Consider the following 25,720-nt stretch of genomic DNA (forward strand, 5'->3'; position numbering starts at 1 on the left):
GGAATTCTCCCTCCCTCCTGCAAACCCAGCAGGGAAAGGGAGGAACTCCTGCAGTTAATGACCAATATTGACGTGAGAAAAAATCAGATTATGAATAAAAGGAGGGGGAAAACCTCGGAAGGTTCTGACAACAAGAACTGACGGGTTTTGTGCCTTACATGGATGGTGAGAGTTGGTCTGTGGTAGCTGAGGGTTGGACTGAGTGGCTCAGAAAATCATTTCCACACTGATGGAGCCTTGGAGAACACTGAATTTGGGCCTGGAAAGGATTTTAAACACCTCAGGAATGACAGTTCTTAAAAACAGCCAGACAAACCACCAGGGCTTTTAAACATCCTTTAATTCTGCAATTGCAAGGTTGACACACAAAGCACCTACAGCTCAGAGAGAGCCTTTCTCAGCACAGGAAACCCAGCTGGGTCCCCAGTTTTCTTGGCAAATACGAGTGCAGCGGATTCAGGTTTTGGAGGAATAAGGAACCTCTTGCCAGGGGAATTTAGAGGGTCAAGGCAGGGCAGGATTGGTGCCCTGGGTGTGCCTCAGACCCTGGATTTGGTGCCCTCCTGCCCTTGCTGATCATTGGTGCTGAGCTACACAACCCTGCCAATCCTTCCAGTGCATCAAGTGACAGCCACAAAATATCCCTGGAGCTGGGGGGACTCAGAGATGACATTCAGGACAAGAGAAGGAAGCTTTTGTGTTGTTTTATAGTGGCAATTTTCTCCTGCAGCCACCCGGCACTGCAGGAGCCGGCGCCAGATGGCTCCGGGATAATGAAAGAGGAGAAGTGGAAACAAATGGTCCCGTGTTACCTCCCACGTGCAGAGCTGGCTGATCACCACCTGAAGGAATAAACAATCCCATCTTTGAGCAGGGCAAACAGCAGGAAACTTCACGTGGGAACAGCCCAGAGGGAGCACTAGCACAGCTGAGCAGGCTCCAAAAAAAGATCTCCAAACCATCAAGATCCCACGTGTGATCAACAGGTCTGGGATGGACTGGCAGGGTGCTGATTATTTAGTGTGGTCTGAACTTCCAAGACCCCAATTTTCCCTTTTCCCACCCCACAGCTCCCTTTACATCCCAAGGCAAAGCAGCAGCAACAGAGCAAAGCCCAACATCCCCCCCCACACCCCGCTGGGGCTCCTGCCGTGGAATCCCTTTTGGGAGAACTTTAAAGAAGCATTACATGGATGCCCACCAAAACCACCCCAACCCCACATCTCAAACAGCATTTCCCTCCTCACCACAACGCCCTGAAGGTTCCCAATTTTTCTTTGATTAAAACAGAACAAAACCAACAACAAAAAACCAAAACCTCGGCGGTGCCACCCATGGGTGAGGGGTGGCAGAGGGGGTCACACGGTGGTGATCTTCTTGTCCTTGGTGGCCTGTTTGATGGCAGCCTGCTCACAGATGATCTCCTTGAGGCGCTGCAGCCTCATGTTCTGCGTGGTCTGGTCCCCCACGCCCGTCTGGCTGCGGTGCAGCAGGTTCAGGGCGTAGATGTACTCCAGCTCCGTGTACTTCACGCCCTGGTCCACCACCAGGTTCAGCAGCTCGTCCGCCGTGTTGTAGAGCATCTCGTAGTACTGCCTGCAGGGGGAAAAACACCGGCTCAGTTCTGCTGCTTGAGGGCCCACACCTTTGCTTTTGCAGAATTCCATCAGCTGCTGCTTTTGTCCAGCAGTGCCACGAGCAGAAAAACCTGAACAAAGCACAGACACCTTCCTGCTGAACATCAGCATGTGTTGGTTGGGGTTGGGAAGTGCTGTCATCTCATTGCAGGGGTTCCATGCTCTTGTCTCCTGATCACAAAGGTTTCACACCTTCTTGGTGTTTCTGGTGGGCAGCTCCTCAGAGCACTGACTCTGTTCTTCCCAAAGCAGCCAGCTGACTGCAGTTCCCCTCTCACCCAGCCACCCCACTCTCTTACAGCACTCTTCTTCTCACTGGGCACAGCTGTGCCTGGTAAAGTCAGGCCTGTTCCTGATCTTTGCTCATTGGCCCAGCTGCAGCTCCTTAAGGGTGAGATTGCTTTCTGCACCATCTTTATTTTCCTATTTTCTATCCCCCTACAGGAAAGGATCTCAAAGCTCCTCTCGTTCCACCCCAGCCATGGGCAGGGCACCTTCCACCATCCCAGGCTGCTCCAAGCCCTGTCCAGCCTGGCCTTGGACATTCCAGGGATCCAGGGGCAGCCCCAGCTGCTCTGGGCACCCTGTGCCCAACGTAGGCAGGTCTTCAAGTCAAAGTGACAGAAATCCCCTTTGCTGAGACTCACAGGAAGGTCTGAGTTGAAAGAGACCTTAAAGCCCATCCAGGTCCAGCCCTGCTTTAACCTCCTCTCCTCTGCCCCCAGATATCCCCTGGCTGGGCCCTGGGAGCTTTTCCTGCCCAGGCTGATGGTCTGGGAAGGGTAAATCAGCTTCCCCGAGCTTGGCTGTGCCCCCATTAAAGCCAAAAGAGCTCTTGGGGAGCTAAATTTGCTCTTTGGTTAGGTTTGCTAATCCCACATAATTATTTATTAACCTATTTGTCAGATGACAGACTGAGCTTTTGGTAACTTGTCATTCTTTTCCTTGGTTTTTAAACCTCAACTTTTAAACCACAAAGCAGTTGGCCATCATTCCACAGAGCAGATTCCCCTCACCTCTCCTCCATTCATTTATCCCCTCCATCCTTTACAACCTGCTTTCCTCAGCCACCTCTTGATAATGGAAAGAGGGTTCCTAATGGCAGGGACAAACACACTTGTGAGAGGAAAATGAAGAGCCTAAATAAAAAATCACAGAACAAGAGGCTCGTCCCACTCCCTCTTTCATATTTCATTATTTGATAACATCACAGGCTGACTCCATCAGAGCTGCTTGGACGAAGGCAAACAGGAGAGAGTCTGATCAATATTTATTAATACTTTCAAAGACAAGGAAGGCAAAGTTGAGCAGACTCTGTGATGGAGTGAATAATTACTCATGCAAATCGGGCCTGGCCGCGGGCGCTGCCACGGCACGGCGGCAGGTTTTTAATTGCACCCAATTAAAAATGCACACCTTGTGCTCCTTCCCTGCTGCCTGCCTTGCTCCCCTTTTCTTTTAGAGGAAATTTTTTAATTAAAAAATAATCTGATCCCAAGAAGAGCGACAGATGAATCCTGTGTTTGTGAGGAGCAGGGATTCTGCAGTCAGCTCAGATTTGGGACAGGGGAGGAAGGAGAGGATGGGGCTGTGCTGCTGGGCTTGTCCAGTGGTGCAGATTTAGCCCTTTTTTGCCTTTTTGTCCTTTAAGGTGCTCTGTCACCTGGATTTTTTGCTTTGGAGCACAACTCCCCTGCCCCTGGATCCCTGGAATGCCCAAGGCCAGGCTGGGCAGGGCTTGGAGCAGCCTGGGATGGTGGAAGGGGACCCGTGGCAGGGATGATTTTGGAGGTCCCTCCCAACCCAAGCCATTCTAGGACTGTGGGAATGCAGCTGATGGGAACAAAGTGTCCCATCCCAACAGAGAAATCCTTTTGTTTCCATGTTCACTCTCAGTTATCCCTTATTTGTGTCGTGCTGAAAAGCACCGATGGGATTTGTCTGACACACAAAAACACAGAGTGGGTTCTTAGGAACCTGCTCTTCTTTGGGAAGCTCTTCTCATCCCATAGGAATTCTTCTCCCAAATTCCTTTGGAATAAGAGCTGCTCTTTACAAGGGAATTAATCTGCTCCAGGCCTCCAGCTCTTCAGGATGGTAAAAAAACTTCACCACGGGCATCCAGCCCGGTGTTGGTGGCACATTTTGGGGAATGAGGAGTGAAGGACTGCCTGAGGGATCCCCAATCATTAACATCCTGCTCAAACAGGATAATTAACTCATTTTGATGGGTTGGATGACAAAGATTTGTTAATTTTTAAGAAAATAAAATCCATTTTTCATGTGATGAGCTCACATCCCGACTGACACACCCATGGCCTGTTCCTCTGACCACTGGCAATGGGATTGAGCCCAAAGCTGCCTTGAATTTTTTTGGGCATTTTTTAGGACAAAACTGAACTCTCCCTGCTCCCTTCATCCATCTGGAATTGCCCCTGAAGAGCCACCACACACGAGGAACAGCAGACAGGGAATGTTAAATATCCCTTTAATGGCATGGAAATGGTTCCCAGCTGCAGGAAAAAAACACATCCCATGGGCAAACCAAACGTGCAGAATCCACCTGACCCCCAAACCAGTTTGTTTTGTTGGCTTTTAAGCAGCACTTTTGAAAGAAACTGCAGCAAATTGCCAGCCATGAACCTGTTCTGCAAGGAGGCATTTTGAGCTTATATATCTACAGATATCCATATTAAAAAATGGTCTCTTGAACTCTGTTCTTGGAGAAAGAGAATTAAAATTAAGAAGCTTTCTCATTTAGGGGAGGGGAAAAATCTCAGGAAAGGCAATCAGGATGAGCCCAGCTCCTCTGAGGGCTATTAATACCATTCTCCATTTAAATGCTAATGTTCACCTCTAACCCCAAAAAAAGAAATAAATAAAGTTTTCAAAGGGTGGCCAGGTGAATTCCAAATAAAACCCTGATTTCCCTGAGAACAACTTGATCTCCTCTTCAGAGGAGGTGATGTTTCAGAAGAAAGGATCCCACTTTAATTATCCCTTCCTGATGTGGCTGGGGGCCTGCTCTGCCTCAGACAGGAACGGGAATTCCAGTCTGGGGGCTGAATTAGCCAAAGGGAACAAAAAAAAAAGGGAGAAATAGAAATTGTGTCCCTTATCTCCCTCTCTTTTGGGGGATTAGGGAGGAGCTTTGGCAGCACCAGGAATTGCTGCTCTGATGGGAAAGTCAGAAAGGTTAAGTAGGAAGCACTTATGGAAAATCTGGATAAAAACTGAATGAGGGGACAGGGAGACAGGAGAGAAGGAAGATTTTATGATGAGGGTGGGGAACAGAATTCCCAGAGGAGCTGTGGCTGCCCCTGGATTCCTGGAAGTGTCCAAGGCCAGGTTGGAGCACCCTGGGACAGTGGAAGATCTCCCTGCCCATGGCAGGGGGTTGGGATGATATTTAAGGTCCTTTCCAACTCAAATTCTGTGATTTTATGAAAAACTACCAGGCAGGACAAGCAAGAAACTGAAGATGATAAAAAAATCACTCAATTTTGATATTTGAAGATCATGGTGGAGCCATGACATTTAAATATAGAGGGGGATGAGTGAGTGCCAAAAAAAAAAGGAAAAAATGCAAGAAATTGTGGACTTCAGTCAAGGTGACTGAAATAGGTGACTGAAATAGGTGACTTCAGTCAAGTAATGCAGAAGAAATGGATTTTCAGGCCTGGCTGAAAGAAGAAAATCCCATGGGGCACTTTTCCCTTTGGAGCTATGAGGGGTGGGAATGGGGAAGAGCTGAGAATAATTAGAATAATTGCAGGCACTGGTGATGGGGCAGGAGAGGTGAGCTCCAGGCAGGAGCTTGCAAAGATGATTCTGAAAGCTCAGAACACCAAAGGGAAATGCAGGTGGAGCAGCAATTACTGTGATTTCTGCACCTGGGAGGGGCTGAGGGGATGTTTGCACACACACCTCAGGGAGCAGCATTTTAAACCAAAGATCTGCAAATGGGAACCCTGCTGGTTCTGCTCCAGAGCTCCTGACCATGGGATGGGGAACAGGGGTGGGAGGTGACATCCCAGCTTTCCATGGAATCCCACTGGGCTGGGCTGGAAGGGACCTTAAGGAGCATCCAATCCCAACTGGGACACCTTCCCCATCCAGGCTGCTCCAGCCTGGCCTTGGATGCTCCAGGGATGGATCCAGCTCCTCCTTCCAACCACTGCTCATCCCAAACTGCAGCTACAACCCTGAAATAAGGGACACCACCCTCAGGACACCCTTCCACCAGGGGATGGAAATCCTGATTGTCTTTTCTGCACATTACTCCCTTGATTTTCAACCAACCCACAGCAGTTCTGGGGACACCAATGGGAATGTTCCCTCTGTGTCTCCAGAGGAGCCCAAAGTGCTTCAGGGAGGTCACACCAGAGATGTTTTTGCTGTTCTGGTGGCCTCAGCTCCTCTCAGACACCACACCAAGACCTGGACATTCTCCTGAGTGCCTGGGGTGAGGAAGAAACCCCTCCATGGCTCCAAGGAGGGGAGTTGTGAATCCCCCATGAGGGAATGGAAATCCTGATTGTCTTTTCTGCACATTTCTCCCTTGATTTTCAACCAACCCAGAGCAGTTCTGGGGACACCAACAGGAATGTTCCTCCTGTGTCTCCAGAAGTGCTTTAGGGCAGTTAATACCAGAGATGGTTTTGCTGTCCTGGTCACCCTCAGCTCCTCTCAGACACCTCACCAAGCCCTGGACATTCCTGCATGCCTGGGGTGAGGAAGAAGCCCCTCCATGGCTCCATGGGGGATGAGTTGTAAATCCCCCATGAGGGAATGTAAATCCTGATTGACTTTTCTGCACATTTCTCCCTTGATTTTCAACCATCCCAGAGCAGTTCTGGGGACACCAATGGGAATGTTCCCTCTGTGTCTCCAGAAGAGCCCAAAGTGCTTCAGGGAGGTCACACCAGAGATGTTTTTGCTGTTCTGGTGGCCCTCAGCTCCTCTCAGACACCTCACCAAGCCCTGGACATTCTCCTGTGTGCCTGGGGTGAGGAAGAAGCCCCTACATGGCTCCAAGGAGGGGAGTTATGAATCCCCCACCAGGGAATGGAAATCCTGATTGACTTTTCTGCACATTTCTCCCTTGATTTTCAACCAACCCAGAGCAATTCTGCAGGACCAACAGGGAATGTTCCTCCTGTGCCTCCAGAGGAGCCCAAAGTGCTTCAGGGAGGTCACACCAGAGATGTTTTGCTGCTCTGGTGGCCCTCAGCTCCTCTCAGACACCTCACCAAGCCCTGGACATTCTCCTGTGTGCCTGGGGTGAGGAAGAAGCCCCTCCATGGCCAAGAATGTTCCCATTGCTGTGATCTCCATCCTCTCTGTGCTCACCTCACCCACAGCCCCATCAGCAGCTGCCCCATCACCACACCTGGCACAGTTTGGGGCAGGAGGCACAGGTGGCTCTGGGGCTGAGCTCACAAGAACATAAAAAAAGCACAAGAACATGAAAAACACCACTCAAAAAACCTAAAATGTGCAAAATTCCACGATGGGAAATGATGTGGGAAAGGAAACAAAGCAGGAGAGGAAGAAATAGAAGTGGACTGGGAGTACAGTGGGGCTCCAAGCTCCTGGTGTAGCTCTGCAAATCACAGCCCTTAATAAATAATCAAGGGATGGAAGGATAATGCTGGGATTTTTTTTAAAAAACTGGAAGAATAATTAAAATTAAGTCATTTATCCAAGGCAGGAAAAAGTATCAGAGGTGGGAAGCCCTCACCCCTTGCTCAGTACCCATGCAGGGCTCTGATCAGCTACAGAGCCAGGCAAGAAAAACAAGTGTATTTATTCAAAAGGGCACAAGCACAGCCTTCTAATTAGAGACAGCCTCGTTAGAAAATCCAATTATTTTCTCTTTTAAAGTTTAAACCACAGAGACGGCATCTGAAGCCCTACATACCAATCAGCTCACCTGGGGGCTACTTTTTATACAGACAAAGCCATTTTGGATAAAAACCCTCCAGCCACCACCCCTGGGTGCCAGGTGCAGCTCTGTCACTGGGTTTGTCACCCCTGCAGAGCTTTTTGTCAAACACAGATGAGAAATCAGCTCTTAAATGCAGAATTCATTAGCAAAGGGAAGGGTGAGGGACGTGCAGAACATCACCACCCTTCCCAAATCTCCCTCCTCTCCTCCCTCCTCCTTTTTATCCTGGCAGTTATCTGCCTTATCTATTATTTCCTCATTAATATTTCCTTCTTATTTCCTTTTCCCTCCCTCCCTCCGAGGGTTCATCACTTGGACGACGCTGCCCTGCTGGGAGCACGAGCGCCAGGGGAGGCTCAGGTGGGAGATCAGGAGGAATTTCCTCATGGAAAAAGGTGGCAAAAAGAGAGATCAGGAGGAATTTCCTCATGGAAAAGGGTGGCAAACAGAGAGATCAGGAGGAATTTCCTGTCACAGACACATTTTATGGAAAATCCTTTCCTTGGGATTTTTCCTCCTGAGAAGCTGAGAGGCCTCAGGAACAAAATGAGAACAATGATTGTGGGATGCAACAGGTGGAGCTGGGATTGATCTCATGTAATTATTTCTAATTCATGGCCAAGCACAGTCCAGCTGTCTCAGACTCTCTGGTCAGTCACAAGATTTTATGATCATTCTTTTCTATTCCTTTCAAGCCTTCTGATGAAATCCTTTCTTCTGTTCTTTTAGTACAGTTTTAATATAATTTATATCATAAAATAATAGATCAGCCTTGTAAACAGGGAGTCAGATTCTCATCTCTTCCCTCGTCCTGGGACCCCTGGGAACACCACCACAATTTCCTCATGGAAAAAGGTGATAAACAGAGAGATCAGGTGGAATTTCCTCATGGAAGAAGCTGTAAACAGAGATCAGGAGGAATTTCCTCATGGAAAAAGGTGGTAAACAGAGAAATCAGAAGGAATTTCCTCATGGAAGAAGCTGAAAACAAGAGATCAGGAGGGATTTCCTCATGGAAGAAGCTGTAAACAGTGGAAAAGGCTGCCCAGGGAGGTTTGGAGCGCCCAACCCTGGAGGTGTCCAAGGAGGTGGCACTCAGGGCTGGTGACAAGGAGGATTCTGTGACCTTGGAGGGCTTTTCCCACCTCAACAACGCCGGGATTCTGGGAATGGGGATCCCTGAGCATCCCCACAGAGCGCTGAACCCATCCCTGAACACCTCTGAGCCCCCTCCCAGCCTGCAGTGAGACACAGCAATTACACAGCTCTTCAAAGGAAGGATAAACCCATTAAAGCCCATTAAATAATTCTTCAAAAAAAAAACAATGTCTGAGCCACTCCTTGCAGCTCCAAACCGGCTGATCCTAATGAGAGATGGAAATTCTCCCTCTCCAAATGGAACTTTATAGGGTATTAAACAAGCACCCTCAGCACTTATCTAAATCTTTAATTAGTTCTATAATATACTGATGATATCAAGGCTAATTAAATTTATACAGATAAAGAGCAATGAAATTCTAGCCAAGTGAGCTGGAAAGTACATATTAAATAGTAAATTTAATGGCTCAGGAAGATAAATGCAATTTTGTACAAAAAAATTAAATTCAATTTACATGTCGTATTAAAATTGATTTTGAGTGTGCAAATGATTGGAAAAGAATCTTTTTAATAGATCAGTAAAAGTGTTAATCTGACCTGTTTAAATATCACTTATTAATGCCAGCATTTGCAAATAAGCCACACGCATTTGCATTTTACTGCATATAGTAAAAAAAAAAAAAATTATCGATACCATCTGCCAGTTTATAAGGAATATTAAGGGATTTTTCCCCTTGCCTCATGCATAAATTGGAGGGAAGGTGGAAATGAATGTAGCCTGAAAGAAGAGAGAGTCAGCACTTCCACAAAAGTGCAGCAGAGATTGCTCCAGTCAGCAAAAAATCCCCCAATTTTCCCTTCCCTTGGGGAACAATCCCTGTGGCAACCCCCCAGCTTTGTTCAGGATCAAGTGAGGTGGAGCTGGATGTGACTGGGGAGGGGCTCAGTGGTGCCAGGTGGGCTTTGATGACCCAGGAATGGCTGGGAGCTGCTGATGGGTGAGGGACACGGGGGATCTGCCTGATGGGGACAGAACAGAGCTGGGGCTGGAGCTCAGGGCGGGCCCTCCAGGGCTGGGTCAACAAGTCAGTGTCACCCTGGGGCAGGCCATGGTTGGGTCAACAAGTCAATGTCAGCCTGTGGTAGGTTGAGTTTGGGTTCCACAAGTCAATGTCAGCCTGGGGAAGGTCATGGTTGGGTTCCACAAGTCAATGTTTGTCTGTAGTAGGTCATGGTTGGGTCCAACAAGTCAATGTTCGTCTGTAGTAGGTTGTGTTTGAGCTCCACATGCCAATGTCAGCCTGGGGTAGGCCATGGCTGGGTTCCACAAGTCAATGTCAGCCTGGGGCAGGTTGTGTTTGGATTCCACAAGTCAACGTTTGTCTGTAGTAGGTCATGGTTGGGTCCAACAAGTCAATATCTGCCTGGGGAAGGTTGAGTTTGGGTTCCACAAGCCAATGTCAGCCTGGGGTAGGCCATGGTTGGGTCCAACAAGTCAATGTTTGTCTGTAGTAGGTCCTGGTTGGGTTTCCAAGTCAATGTCAGCCTGGGGTAGGTCATGGTTGGGCTCCACAAGTCAATGTCAGCCTGGGGCAGGTTGAGTTTGGGTTCCCAAGTCAATGTTTGTCTGTAGTAGGTCATGGTTGAGTTCCACATGCCAATGTCAGCCTGGGGTAGGTTGAGTTTGGGTTCCCAAGTCAATGTTTGTCTGTAGTAGGTCATGGCTGGGTTCCACAAGCCAATGTCAGCCTGGGACAGGCCATGGTTGGGTCAACAAGTCAATATCTGCCTGGGGTAGGTTGTGTTTGGATTCCACAAGTCAATGTTTGTCTGTAGTAGGTCATGGTTGGGTCCAACAAGTCAATATCTGCCTGGGGTAGGTTGAGTTTGGGTTTCACAAGTCAATGTCAGCTTGGGGTAGGCTGACTTGTTGGGTCCAACAAGTCAATGTTTGTCTGTAGTAGGTCATGGTTGGGTTCCCAAGTCAATGTTTGTCTGTAGTAGGTCATGGTTGGGTCCAACAAGTCAATGTTTGTCTGTAGTAGGTTGAGTTTGAGTTCCACATGCCAATGTCAGCCTGGGGTAGGTTGAGTTTGGGCTCCACAAGTCAATTTTGCCTGTAGTAGGTTGTGTTTGGGTTCCACAAGTCAATGTCTATAGGAATGTGCCCCTTGTTGACAGAGTAACAAAATCATCCTTTGTTCCCTTAAAAAGGAAATAAGCCCAGGAGTTTTTCTCCTCAATTAGTGAAAAAGACACCTCACAGGACCTGGGGGACTTCACCTCAAAGTCAAGGATGGCCAATTGGACAGGAGCCAAAAAGTCTCACCTGGGCAATTTACTGGGAAAAAAGGAGAACAAAGAAACCAATGGCTTTTGTGAGGTGTTTTACCAGGAGCAAGAACCTCTTGCACCTGGCTGGGTTTTTCTCTGTAAAGAGTTTTGTTATTTTGCCTTTTATTTTAATATTTTAATATTTTAAAACAAAACCTTTTTGTTTCCAACACTGCCACAGAAGCCAACCTGCTGATTTTATGCTTTCTAAGGCAGCTGAGCTATCTTGGGTGTGAAACAGATCTCCAAGAGCTTGTGAGACCTGGGTCAAGGAGACCCCTATTTCAAATGTCAGCCTGGGGTAGGTTGTGTTTGGGTTCCACAAGTCAATGTTTGTCTGTAGTAGGTCATGGTTGGGTTTCCAAGTCAATGTCTGCCAGGGGTAGGCCATGGTTGGGTCCACCAAGTCAGTATCTGCCTGGGGTTGGCTGTGCTCAGGTTCATCAAGTCATTTTTCCTGCAGTACTTGTGGTCAGTAGCTGTGTGTCCTGCTCCAGCAGTAGTTCTGCTCAGGTCCATCAAGTTGCAGTGGCTGTGGTCAGGTCCCTCAAGCCACAGTGCAGCAACAATGGCAGAAAGAAACCAGATCCCCATTCCCAAAATTTGAGATGTCCAGAAGTGGTGGCCATCAGCATGGAACTGTGCATCTTGAGGGATTCAGAGCTTCAACCCTCTGCTCCTTGCTTTCTGTGGTGGCCACTGGCCTGAGGAACATTTCATCCCAACTTCTCCCAATGCTTGGAAACCTCCAGGTTTGAGGCCACAGGTTTTTATGGGCAGCTTCTGTTCGTTTCCAGCATTTTTGGTTGAAATTGCTTCTCCCCCTCATTCACTCTGAGGGCAAAAGTCATATTTAGAGGATTGAAACCCACCACCTCTAAAAGAGCAGCTCCCACACTGCTGTGTGCAGCACAGCTGTGGCTTCTGCTGGCCATTCCTGGTGGGTTTAGCTCCAATTATCCCAACTTTTTCATCCAACAGAGCTTCACTACAGTGAAGCTTTTTTTGCCAAACAGCACAAATCTGAGCATTTTAAATGAAAATATTATCAAGGCAATGTTTAAATGAAAATATTATCAAGTGCAAGGTAAAACCCAGAATACATGGGGTTTCTATCTCCCTCTCCACTGCATGGAAAAACCAAGTTTTACTCATGGAATATCCTGGAGTTGCATCCCTTTGCTCGTCCCTTTTTATGGACAGACTCCAGTGCAGTGCAACAGCAGCTCCTTGGAAACAAAACCGGTTCCCACAGAGTGAGAAGAGAGTCCCTGCACTGCTTCTGGAGTAGTTCAGAGCCATCAAAAGCTCAGCAATGCTCTGAACTGCTTTTCATCTCCTCCCAGAGACGCATCTCCAACTGCACAGACCCTCCAGGCTCCCCAAAGGACTCTGCTGCCAGAGCTGAGCCTGGAGTTCTCCGCAGTAATTTTTTAATTTTTCAACCTCTCGTAATTCCCATCTGAGATTTTCCCCAGGCACTTTGGAGACACTGCATCCACAACTTCCCTGTTCTCTCAAAGGCTGCTTTGAGGGTGAGAAGGACCAAGGACCCCACCATGGTCCCCTCCCCTCACTCCACTCTGTGAGGGGAGCTCCCTGTGTGTCCAACGGGGTGGATCCCACCCAACAACTGCCACCCCACAAAATCATGGAATCACAGAACCATTCACCCCACAAGATCATGGAATCACACAACCATTCACCCCACAAAATCATGGAATCACAGAACCATTCACCCCACAAGATCATGGAATCACAGAACCATTCACCCCACAAAATCATGGAATCACAGAACCATTCACCCCACAAAATCATGGAATCACAGAACCATTCACCCCACAAAATCATGGAATCACAGAACCATTCACCCCACAAAATCATGGAATCACAGAACCATTCACCCCACAAAATCATGGAATCACAGAACCATTCACCCCACAAATCATGGAATCACAGAACAATTCAGGCTGGAAAAGCCCTTTGAGATCATCTAGTCCAACCACTCCCAGCACTGCCAAGGCCACCTCTGACCATGTCCCCAAATGTCACAACCCTTTCAAGCCCTCCAGGGATGGGTATTCCAGCCCTGCCCTTCTTTGACTGAAGAGTTTCTTCCTAATAGTGATGCTCCTTGAGTAACCAATCCCAGATTCCACCCCTGCAAGCCCCCCTAGGGACTAAAAGCACATTTTCCTGATGATTCCCAAAATCTGCACATTCTCCATGAAGGAAAACTGAATTTCCCCCAGCACCCCACTTTTAACAGATGGCAGAAAAATTCACCCATTTCCCACATTGGGCTGGGCTTATGAAAACAACCCAGGATCTGAAGGCACTGAATCCTATTTCAAAAGCCATATTTTATATCTTGCTTCTTCCCAATCCAAGCTGTTCCCCACCAAAGCATCCAACTTGCTCTTATTTGCACTTCCTTCCTTCTCCTCTTTGTTTTTCCACACATGACAAGGTGGAATTCTGTCTGATTTACGACTTCCTTAGGAGAAGATCTACTTGAGAGACCCATTTCAGCCTCAGGTGTTATTGCACCTCTGTGATGTGAGGTGGCAGCTGAATTTTAGAGCTTCTCTGTATTATCTGAGCTCAAATCTGGAATACAAATGATAAAAGACAAGGGGAGCTTTACAGCCTTCAGGAAAATTGGAGTAAGACATGATAAGCTGCACATAATTTCCTGCAGATATCTAAGTGTCGACATCGTCACACGTGTGTGTGTGTGTGTTCAGTGCAGCGCTCTGGATGCAATTATTCAAACAGCTCCCTAAAAAATAGGAATTGAGGCATTTGGACATTCTCTGAATGTGTGGATTTCTCCTGGCTACGAGGCCCAGGTTCATCAGAGGACAGATTTAATTGCTACATCAGAGTTTGTGTGTTGATATTCGACATCTGACGCGCGAAAGTTCAGGGACGCCAATCAGGCACGGTGCAGATGCCACTCTGCAAAATGTTCTCAGACAGTCTCCATCTGTCAGATCCGGTAATCCCTGCTCCCCATCAATAATTCACCTCCTTCACTCCACGTCTCCCGCATTTGAGTTGGAATTTTTAATGCCAGAGGCTCCACCTTGGAGAGACGGCGTTGCCTGATCTGCATTCCCCGCTCGTTCCTGCCCCGCAGCCTCTCGCCTTTGGCACTTCAAGAATAATTTCTCAGTTTATTTGGGGTTTTTGGGTTTTTTTGGGGGTTTTTTTACTGCAAAAATCACAGCTCTCCTTTTGGGCTGTCTCATCTCGCTGGAGGGTGGAGGTCAGAGGGTAATTTTGGCAACCACACCGCGATCTAGCTCGGGGGGATCACGCCTTTCCTGGGAAAGCTTCTGGGGAACACCACGGGGGAGGCTGAATCCCCCAGATGAGATGTTACTGCACAGTTCAAGAGAGAGGAAAAGGGAGCAAGAGAGAGAAAAAGCTCCAAAAGCTGTTCCTCCACGGGTCAGAAAATGCTGAGGGGCATCCTGCCCCCAACTGACTCCACTGAGCCCATAAAATCATAAAATCTTGGTTATATCCCAAACTCTTTGCAGCCTTAAATCCTTAAAGAGAATTAATTAAAAAAAAGATGGAAACTAACATTTTATACAGGCCACAGATAGTGACAGGACAAAAGGAAAGTTTTAAACTAGAAGAGGTGAGATTTGGATTAGATTTTAGGAGGAAGGGGTTTGTTGTTTATTGTGATTGTCCCAGATAAGATGTTACTGCACAAGTTGAAGAGGGAGAAAAAGGGGGCAAGGGAGGGAAGAAGATGATGTGGAGCTGTTCCTTCATGGGTCAGAAAATGCTGAGGGGCATCTTGTCCTGCTGAGGGGCATCTTGTCCCCAGTTGACTCCACAGAGCCCATAAAACCTTGGTTACATCCCAAACTCTTTGCAGCCTTAAATCCTTAAAGAGAATTAATTAAAAAAAAAAGGATGGAAACTAACATTTTATACAGGCCACAGATAGTGACAGGACAAAAGGAATGTTTTAAACTAGAAGAGGTGAGATTTGGATTAGATTTTAGGAGGAAGGGGTTTGTTGTTTATTGTGATTGCCCCAGATAAGATGTTACTGCACAAGTTGAAGAGGGAGAAAAAGGGGGCAAGGGAGGGAAGAAGATGATGTGGAGCTGTTCCTCCATGGGTCAGAAAATGCTGAGGGGCATCTTGTCCTGCTGAGGGGCATCTTTGCCCCCACTGACTCCACAGAGCCCATAAAATCTTGGTTACACCCCAAACTCTCTGTAGCCTTAAATCCTTAAAGAGAATTAATTAAAAAAAAAAAAGGATGGAAACTACCATTTTATACAGGCCACAGACAGTGACAGGACAAAAGGAAAGTTTTAAACTAGAAGAGGTGAGATTTGGATTAGATTTTAGGAAGAAGGGGTTTATTGTGAGGGGTTTATTGTTTATTGTGATTGCCCCAGATAAGATGTTACTGCACAGTTGAAGAGGGAGAAAAAGGGAACAAGGGAGGGAAGAAGATGATGTGGAGCTGTTCCTTCATGGGTCAGAAAATGCTGAGGGGCATCTTTGCCCCAGCTGACTCCACAGAGCCCATAAAATCTTGGTTACGTCCCAAACTCTTTGCAGCCTTAAATCCTTAAAGAGAATTAATGAAAAAAAAGATGGAAACTAACATTTTATACAGGCCACAGATAGTGAAAGGACAAAAGGAATGTTTTAAACTAAAAGAGGTGAGATTTGGATTAGATTTTAGGAGGAAGGGGTTTGTTGTGAGGGTGGGGAGGCATTGGAGCACCCTGGGATAGGGGAAGGTGGGTGGAACTGGAGGGGCTTTAGGGTCCCTTCCAACCCAAACCATTCCATGATTCTGTGATCCCAGAGCCAGGAGATGGCTGAGTGTTGACAACATTCCCTGGCAGGAGAGAAAATTCCCCCCATAATCATCATTCCTTCAGCACCAGTGACAAAGGAAAGTCCTTGGGTGCTCCCAGCAGCAGCATTTGAAAGGTGGAAAAACCATCTTGGGACTTTTTTGGGAATGAACCCTGAGGATAAGAAGCGAAAGCAGTGTGGATGTGGCCCTTGGGGACAGGGTCAGGGGTGGCCTTGGCAGTGACAGGTGAAGGGTTGGGCTGGATGATCCCAGAGGGCTTTTCCAGCCCAAATGATTCCCTGATTCCCAACAAAGACAATCCACTGAGGCCCGTTCCTTGTGCTGGGAGGTGCCACTCTTGGCTACTCTAAAGCACAAAAAAAACCTTTTAATGAAGGAAAACCAATGTGATTCCCTCTTCTTCCTCACCTGGATTCCACTGGACCCCATTTCCAATTCCACTGGACCCCATTTCCAATTTCACTGGATCCCATTTCCAGTCCCACTGGATCCCATTTCCAATTCCACTGGATCCCACTGGATCCCATCTCCAGTCCCACTGGATCCCATTTCCAATTTCAGTGGATCCCATTTCTAGTCCCACTGGACCCCATTTCCAGTCCCACTGGATCCCATTTCCAATTCCACTGGATCCCATTTCCAATTTCAGTGGACCCCATTTCCAGTCCCACTGGACCCCATTTCCAATTCCACTGGATCCCATTTCCAGTCCCACTGGATCCCATTTCCAATTTCAGTGGATCCCATTTCCAGTCCCACTGGACCCCATTTCCAGTCCCAGTGGATCCCATTTCCAGTCCCACTGGATCCCATTTCCAGTCCCAGTGGATCCAATTTCCAGTCCCACTGGATCTCATTTCCAGTCCCACTGGATCCCATCTCCAGTCCCACTGGACCCCATTTCCAATTCCACTGGATCCCATTTCCAATTCCACTGGATCCCATTTCCAATTCCACTGGATCCCATTTCCAGTCCCACTGGATCCCATTTCCAATTCCACTGGATCCCATTTCCAATTTCAGTGGATCCCATTTCCAGTCCCACTGGATCCCATCTCCAGTCCCACTGGACCCCATTTCCAATTCCACTGGATCCCATCTCCAGTCCCCCTGGACCCCATTTCCAATTCCACTGGATTCCATTTCCAGTCCCACTGGATCCCATTTCCAGTCCCACTGGATCCCATTTTCAGTTCTACTGGATCCCATTTCCAGTCCTGCTCGATCCCATTTTCAATCCCGCTGGATCCCGTTTCCAATTCCACTGGATCCCATCTCCAGTCCCCCTGGATCCCATTTCCAATTCCAATGGATCCCATTTCCAGTCCTGCAGCTGCTGCCTCCAGCCCAGCCCCTGGTGTGATGCTGGATGGGATTCCAACATGAACAACCATCATCCCTCCATGGAAGGAGGAATTCCATGCACCTAAATCCCAATTTTCCCCCCTCCATGGAAGGAGGAATTCCATGCAGCCTGGGGGGGGCTGTGGGGAAAGCCCTGTGGTCTCCTCCCAGCCAAAACCTCTTCCCAGCAGAACTCCTGCCGTGTTTCCTGTGGGAAATGAGGTGCAGGGAGAGACTGGAGTCCCCTGGGGACCCGGCAGGACCCCTGGTCCCACCCCCTGAGCCCCAGCCAGGCTGTCCTGGGGGGGTTTCCCAAGATCCAGAGCCCGTGGGGAGCCCACCCCACCCCACTGCCACCCACAGACCACGTGGGCTTGCTCCATTTTTCTGCTGCCACCACCCAGAACCCAAATTCTGTGCAAATAAAGCAAATATTGACGAGTCCTCCCCGATTTCCCAGAGCCAGCACAGAGAGGAGGGTGGCCACCAGGACTGACAGCTCCAGGATGTGCCTTCAAACCTTGGCCTGGGAAAAGCAATGCCCACCTCACACTGCACAGGCCTGGATAAACAAAAATGATCCAATTCCAGCTGGGCAAGCAGGATTCCTGAACTCAGACCTCCTATTAAAGCCCTTCCACAAGTGACTGGCCAGTGGCAAAGCATCGTCACCGAGGCCAGAATCACTAAAGGTGGAAAATAAGAAGAAAAAAAAACTTCCAGCAAGAAAAATCCCTTGCCTTTAATTACCATTAGCAATGCAGCATGACAGAGGGAGATAAACACACAGGCACCTACACAAATAAGGAGCTTGGGAACACAAAGTAATTACTTTGATTTTTTTTTTCTCCAACCCCCCCCAAAAGACATTCAAAACTTATTAGTCTCCAGAAAGCACATATCAGCAAAAGACTGTCACCTCGGGGATAAATGAGGATTTGTTTGGAACTCATTTCCAGGAGAATCCATCCTGATGGAATTAAGGCTGGGGAGGAACGTGCTCTGGCCAAAACAGACTTCTTCAAGATGTTTATTCCCATCTTCCCGAGCCTGGAAACGGGAACACCGGGTTCTGCTGGCTGAGAAGTTCAGCCCATTGATTGTTTCTCTAACACGCCACAAACCCAGCCAGGAAAAGTCAATGAAGCCTCTCAGTTTTTCAGTCCATTTCCAGTTTGGGAAAATTGAATTAATCTCTTTACTCAGAGCGACTCAGACATCCCTGTCCAGGCAGTGAAAATCACTGCAGAGAGCACAAAAACCTCTCTCTTTAAAGGTTACAGAGCGAGGATTAGCTGTGCCTCGGGGCAGGGCTGAGAGCCTGCTCAAAATAAAACATTGAGTCAACACTGGGAGGCTGAGCAGGACTGGGGCCTCCAGAGCCTGCTGATATTTCCAGATGATTCCTCCTGGCACTTGGAGCCATCCCCATGAAGAGTGGGGGATGCTCTGTGACCTCCCACAGCCAGGGGAGAGGGGTGCTGGGAGAGTTCAGCCCCTATCCCAGTCACTCTGGGGTGTAAAGCCTCGAGGGTTGTCCTGGGGAGGGATATTTGAGAGCAGGACTGGAGAAGAGCAGAGTCACATCTTCCAAAATATTCAAAAATCTCCTCTCCATCCTGTGCTGAGAAGTTTCAGCAAAGGGCTCGGCCACACCACCCCAGCTTCCAGGAGCTCCTGAAGGATGGGAAAAGCTGAAAGTTTGGGAAAGCTGGAGAAGCTGGAAAGGCCAAAGGATCTGGGGAAGGGTCTGGGGAACCAGGAGGGGCTGGGGGAGCTGGGAAGGGTCTGGGGAACCAGGAGGGGCTGAGGGAGCTGGGAAGGGGCTGAGCCTGGAGCAAAGGAGGCTCAGGGGGCCCTTGTGGCTCTGCACAAGTCCCTGCCAGGAGGGGACAGCCAGGGGGGTCAGGCTGTGCTCCAGGGAACAGGGATGGGATGAAAGGGGCTCAGGCTGGGCTCAGGGCAACCTCAGGGGGGATTTTGGGGAAATTCCTTCCCAAAAAGGCTGCCCAGGGCAGTGGTGGAGTCCCCATCCCTGCAGGGATTTTAAATCCACATGGATGTGGCACTTGGGGACAATGGGGCTCTGGTGGCCTGGGCAGTGCTGGACTCAATGATCTTGGGGGGCTTTTCCAACCTCAGCCATTCCATGATTCCACATGTGCTGAAAGCAGGGGGACACCCCAAGAAGTGCTCCAGGTTGGGGCCCCCCTAAAACTCCTGGCAGATTTAACTGGGAATGGAGTCCACGGATGGGGGAGCTTTAATGATCCCATAAAAAGGTGGAGCTTTGGGATGCCCCCTCTGGGCAAGGGCCACACTGGGACCCTCTGATCTGCCCCAAATCCCCCTGGGGCAGCAGGAGGAGGGAGGTGAGGCCACCGAGCTGAGGGGTGGTTTTTAATCCTCTGATTTTCGGTTAATGCGGTGAAAGCGCTAATTACAGCTAATTAAACCTGCACTGAGATCAAAGCTCAGCAGAAACTACAGGGGGGAGCAAACAAGGCGGGAAAGAAAGGGAAAGAAAATGCGGATTTTGTTGTAACCGAGCCCTTAATTGAAAACGAAATCAGCTTTGTTAATTAAAAGCTGCGAGCCCCAACGAGGACAGGCTGCAGGCACAGGAGCCCAGCCTGGGATGGAGGCAGCACAACCTTCCACGAGCTTTTCCTCCAGAGCCTCTCCTGGCCCCCATCCCCTGCAGGGAAGGGATTTCCTGGGATCCAGACTGGGAAGATTTGGGGATTTTTTACCTTTCACAAGTGGGACATGAAGAGGGGGAGCAGAGTGCCCTGTGAACTCTGCTAATCTGGGGTTTGCTCAAACTGATCCCAAACACCCCAGATTTAGTCCTGGCCTGAGGGCAGCCCCGAGGAGAACATCTCCTCGCCCAAAGGCAGCAGGGGAGCATCCCAGGAGCTCTGCAGAGACACCAGACTCTGAACAAAGGCAGCCAGGTCGGGATTTGCTGGACCTGATGCTCTCCACACACAAACAGAGCTCAGAGATGGCTCTCAGAGGAAAATCCCCTCCACCAGCTCCACCCTCAGGCAACCTGGGCAGCCAGGCACGACCACGGTGTTTATCTAGAGTAAAATCAGGCAGAGAATTAAGATTTGGCAATTAAAAGCCTTCCTGCAGGGCACGGGGATGTCTGACTGCTTCCCTTTCCCTCGGCAGCTCCCAGCAGATGGCAGCAGGTCACTGCTGATCCCTGCTGCTGCCAGGGAACAGAGGAAATCGGGGAAAATCGAACAAAAACCTGCCCAGCCTGGCAGGACGGGAGGGCTGAGCGCCGAGGATCCAAACCTGGCAGCACAGCCCTGGCACCAGCCCGGCGGGGATGCAGGTTCCACGCGGGGCTGAGAGAAGCTCCAGCTGCAGCTGCATCCTCCACCCTAAAGCTTCCCCTCCTCCCCTTCCACGGGATCATGGAATGGTTTGGGTGAGAAGGGACTTTGGGAACATCCAGAGCCACCCGTGCCACGGGCAGGGACATCTCCCACTATCCCAGAGGGTGCCAAACCCTGTCCAACCTGGCCTTGGAATAAAGATGGAGAGAGAGAGGAGGGGCTGGAGAGGGTCCAGGAATGGAGCTGGGAAGGGTCTGGGGAACCAGGAGGGGCTGAGGGAGCTGGGAAGGGGCTGAGCCTGGAGCAAAGGAGGCTCAGGGGGCCCTTGTGGCTCTGCACAAGTCCCTGCCAGGAGGGGACAGCCGGGGGGGTCGGGCTGTGCTCCAGGGAACAGGGACAGGAGCAGAGGGAACGGCCTCAGGGTGGATTTGAGGGAAAATTCCTTCCCCATAAGGGTTGTTAAACACTGGAAAAGGCTGCCCAGGGAGGTTTGGGGTCCCCAGCCCTGGAGGTGTCCAAGGAACACCTGGAGGTGGCACTCAGAGCTCTGGGCTGGGGACAAGTGGGGGTTGGGCACAGCTTGGACTCCACGGGCTGGGAAATCTTTTCCAACTTCCATGATCCTGTGAGTCCAGGATTTGGGTTTCTTGATGGCCAAACCAGGAATGAGTGGAGCTCTGATGGCTCCTCCCCACCCCATTTCCCCAGGGAGCCACCAGCAGTGCCAGTGAGGTGCCACATCTGCTACAGGGACATGGCCCAGCCACTATCCCTGGGAATGTCCCAGCCACTATCCCTGGGAATGTCCCAGCCAATATCCCTGGGAATATCCCAGCCACTATCCCTGGGAATATCCCAGCCAATATTCCTGGGAATGTCCCAGCCAATATTCCTGGGAATGTCCCAGACAATATCCCTGGGAATGTCCCAGCCAATTCCTGGGAATGTCCCAGCCAATATCCCTGGAGATGTCCCAGCCAATATTCCTGGGAATGTCCCAGCCAATACCCCAGAAATGTCCCAGCCAATATCCCTGGGAATGTCCCAGCCAATACCCCTGGGAATGTCCCAGCCAATATTCCTGGAGATGTCCCAGCCACTCCTCCTGGCATTGTCCCAGCCACTCCTCCTGGGAATGTCCCAGCCAATATTCCTGGGAATGTCCCAGCCAATATCCCTGGAAATGCCCCAGCCAGTATCCCTGGGAATGTCCCAGCCACTATTCCTGGAGATGTCCCAGCCAATATATCCACAAATGTCCCAGCCAATCCTCCTGGCACTGTCCCAGCCCCTATCCCTGATGTTGTCACCCGGAGCAGGCAGAGGATCCTGGTGCCTGCAGGAGGGGTGGCCACGGGAACACCTGGAATGGCAGCACAGGGAAAGCTCCAACTCACTCCAGGTGTGGGGACACCTCTGGGTCCCTGTGCTGCCACCCCCTGCGGCAGGGAGGACACTGAGGGCCAGCCCTGCTCATGTCCCAGGGGACAGTGACACCTGTCCCCATCTCATCCCTGCTCTCTCTGCCCCCTTGCAGCCACCTCAGTTCACGCTCCAGAGCGCTCAGGTTTAACCCTTGTCTGACCCAGAACACCACCTTTAAACCCCTTTTTTCAGTGATTTTTTATTTAAGGGCGAGTCTGAAGCAGGATCCTCACTCTTTGTGACTGCCTCTGATGAAATCTTCATAAAATCCCTGAGAATTTTGGGGGGGGGGATAGAGGGAGAGGAGGGAAGAAGACACAAGGGAAGGGACCAGAGCAGGAATTCCAAATTGAAGCTTTTATCCCTTTCATGCTATAAATGTCATTCTGGCTGTGGAACTCTGGTAATTTGGAGGTATTTGGAAGCCATGCTCAGTCCCAGACTTTGCAGCACATGCCTGGAAATTCCACAGGCAGAAAATCCTGCTTTTTCCCTAACAAAGCAGTGGGAGCCCCAAAAACCTCCTGCATTCCTGCTGCCCCAGATACTGAACACACACAGGAGTGAAAAACCTATTAATATCTGCAGGAAATTTAGCAAATGCCACAAATCCTTAGTGACACCTCAGCAGTCAGAACCAGCCTGTTTCACCCTTTCTCCTGGTGGAAAAAACTCCTCACACCGCTTGGCAATTTCATTTTTTTTCTGGTGGAAATGTGCTCTGTGATGCTCTGCTGAGACTTTCCTTGCCTTGAACTGAGAATCTGAAAGCAAAACTCATTTAAAACACATTTTCCTCTTGCCATGGACTGCTCCCAAAGCAGCCAGTGCTGCTGCTGTCACCTGCAGGTTACAGAGCTTTGGAAAAATGGAGTTTAAACAGCAAAAGCCCCCCCAGCACCAACAGCTGTCCCCTGGGCTTGCTCTGAATCCTCCACCTGATTTTTGGTTCAGAGGAGAAAGGGTTTCCCCTTCCAGCTGCCCTGCTTGGGATTCCTGCTGCCTGGAGTCCCTGAGCAGAGGAGAAGGGGATGCCCAGTGTTCTCTGAGGCCTCTGAAGAGCCTTGAAGAACATGCCAGAAGTGAGAAATAAAAGCAAAAAACCAAAAGCACAACACTCAGGAAAACCCTAAAAGAACTTTTGGTCCTTTCTCAACTTGGCCTGCTCTTTCCTACAAACTGATTTCAAACAAACTTTGAGGAAAGGAACCTGCTCCAAAATTCAGATTTGAGAGATGGAGAGGGGCTGTGTGGAGAGTGATTATTGAGAATTGTGGCTAATTGTTATTGATAATTGTGGCTAATTGCTGCTGAACCCTCAGTGTGATGCACACAGAAATATCCAGGCAGGGCTGGGGGTCTCCTGTCCCATCATGACCCTGCAGCTCCCTGGAGCAGTGAGGCAGGGAGGGAATTTATCCCAGCAAAAAAAGAACTTTTGGTCCTTTCTCAATTGCTCTGGTCTTTCCTACAAACTGATTTCAAACAGGCTCATTTTGAGGAAAGGGACCTGCTCCAAAATTCAGATTTGAGAGATGGAGAGGGGCTGTGTGGAGAGTGATGAATTGATTGTTAATTGTGGCTAATTATTATTGATAATTGTGGCTATTGCTGCTGAACCCTCAGTGTGATGCACACAGAAATATCCAGGCAGGGCTGGGGGTCTCCTGTCCCATCATGACCCTGCAGCTCCCTGGAGCAGTGAGGCAGGGAGGGAATTTATCCCAGGAGGTGCAGGGGGAAGGGAGGATTTCTCCAGCAGCTCTGCCACTGCTCCTGTACATGAAAAAAAAACCCCACTTTATCTTGGAAAAGGCCAAACTGAGAGTTATCCTCAGCACAGAGCATTTGCAGATTCCTGCCTGGGCTGTATCACAGAGGTACAAATCACTGTTATCCAGCCTGATGTTGTTTTGTGCTGTCTGGAGGGGAGCTGTGATGTTTATTTAACAGTTTGAGCAGACCTGGCTACCCTGGAGTCCCTGATTGTGAATTCAGGTGAGCAGGGCGGGCCTGGGATGCACCAGAGCCTTGTTTGTGTCAGAGGAGAATCTGGGTAATAAACATTTGAACATTCAGGAGTCATCTGAAGAACCAAAGAGTCAAACAGAGCGTGGAATTATGCCACAAAAGGAAAGTGATGAAGCTGTGAGAGCAACAAAAGGAATGGATGTGATGGGGAGGATTCTGCACAAAGCTGCTGTGGGAGGGGGGGGTCAGGCTCTGCCCCCAAGGAACAAGGGACAGACACCAGGAAATGGCCTCAGGTCGTGCCAGAGGAGTTTAGGGTTGGATATCAGGGAAATTCCTTCAGCACAGGATGGTCCTTTAAGAAAGAAAAGATGGAATCTGGGAAGTTTATTCCTTGCAGAGTTTCTAAGGGATCTTCCTCCCTCCCCCTCCTGCATCCACAGCTTCCTCACACCAGTGGTGATCTGCAGAGATGAATTCAGCAGTGATCCACCCCAGATGAGATCCCAAATAAACGAGGCACTCACCCAGGGAGTTCAGACCTCCCTCCTAATTCAGCCTCCAGCAGCAGGGGCCAAGTGATGGCACCGGGAGTTTGTGGTGGGTCAGATCCAAGCCCCAGCCTCTCTCACAGGACCCCATCCTCCATTCCCAAGTTCCAGACCTTTCCTTTGGCTGTTCCTGGCTCTGCTGTCCCCTCCTGACCCCTCAGCCCTGAGTCCAGCTGCCAAAGCCTCTGCTCAGGGCTCGCCCCCACCTGCTCATCCCTCCATCCTCCCTGGGGGGAGAAACCCCAGAATGTGGGAGAGGTTTGCAGGGGGTCTGGCACACCCAGTTTGGGGATTGTTTGGGGTTTATTTTGCTGTTCCTGCCATTCCAAGGTAACAGAACTCGAGGGAGATGTCCCTTCAAGCCAGCCTGGATCTGGTGACCCTGAGCTTCAACAAACCAAAACATTTCTCACCTGGGAATAAATCCAAGCCCAAATTTCATCCTGTTTAAGTGCTACCTCTCACCTTTGGAAGCTTTTCCCTGCCCCAAGGCAGCACCAACACTTGGTGGGACCTCACACCAGCCTCACCTGATCCACGTTTGGGCTTGGTGACATTGGGGATCTTCCCTGACCTCAACAACGCCCCTGACTCTCTGATCCCATGTTGTCCAACCAAAGGAAAGCCAAAATTGCCACCAACACCTCCAGCTGTTGGACTCATCTGGCCACCTGAGACTGCTGGGACGCTGGAACCCAGGGCACAGGGAATGTTTCTCTGCCTGTCCTGAGAAGTCCTGATCCCCAGGAGAACTCTGCTTTGGACCTTCACCATGGAAAAGCTTCCAAGGCTTTGGGATGAGCTGGAATCTACGAGTGTGTGAAACTGATAAGAGTGTCATTTATGCTGTGAAAAACTCAAAGAGTTTTGGGTTTTCAGTATGGAGGTGGACAGGAGACAAGGAGGAGGATTTGGGGCATTGTCTGATCTCCTTCTTGTTCTTCATCCTTTCCATTTTCTGCAGTGTTGGGGCACAGGGGGATTGGTTAGAAAGACCCACAATGCAGATGTGTGAACAGAGAAATAATTAGTTATTGGTAGAAAGGTAGAAATAAAAATATGTTCTAAGAGTTAATGGGAGAAAGCAGCTCTAAAAGACCTTGAGCATCTGTCTGGTGGTGCCCTTCTCTTTGTGCACTGAGTCTGGTGTGCAGACAGCGCGCTGAACTTTTAATGAGAGAAAAATAAAC

The 25,720-nt window shown here is 49.4% G+C and overlaps 1 protein-coding gene across 1 annotated transcript in view; it reads right to left on the reverse strand.

Moving 5' to 3' along the window:
- Positions 1 to 322: 322 nt before the first annotated feature.
- Positions 323 to 25,720, reverse strand: part of EXOC4 (exocyst complex component 4) — a 354,271-nt gene continuing 328,873 nt past the window's right edge. Inside the window, exon 18 of the mRNA XM_084205380.1 lies at positions 323 to 1,596. Within this exon, the coding sequence (XP_084061506.1) occupies positions 1,359 to 1,596 (238 nt within the window). The 3' untranslated portion in view covers positions 323 to 1,358. The remainder of the gene's footprint in view (positions 1,597 to 25,720) is intronic.

This window comes from Fringilla coelebs (genome assembly GCF_963513975.1).
Source record: "Fringilla coelebs genome assembly, chromosome: 5".
NCBI classification, from domain to species: Eukaryota; Metazoa; Chordata; class Aves; order Passeriformes; family Fringillidae; genus Fringilla; species Fringilla coelebs.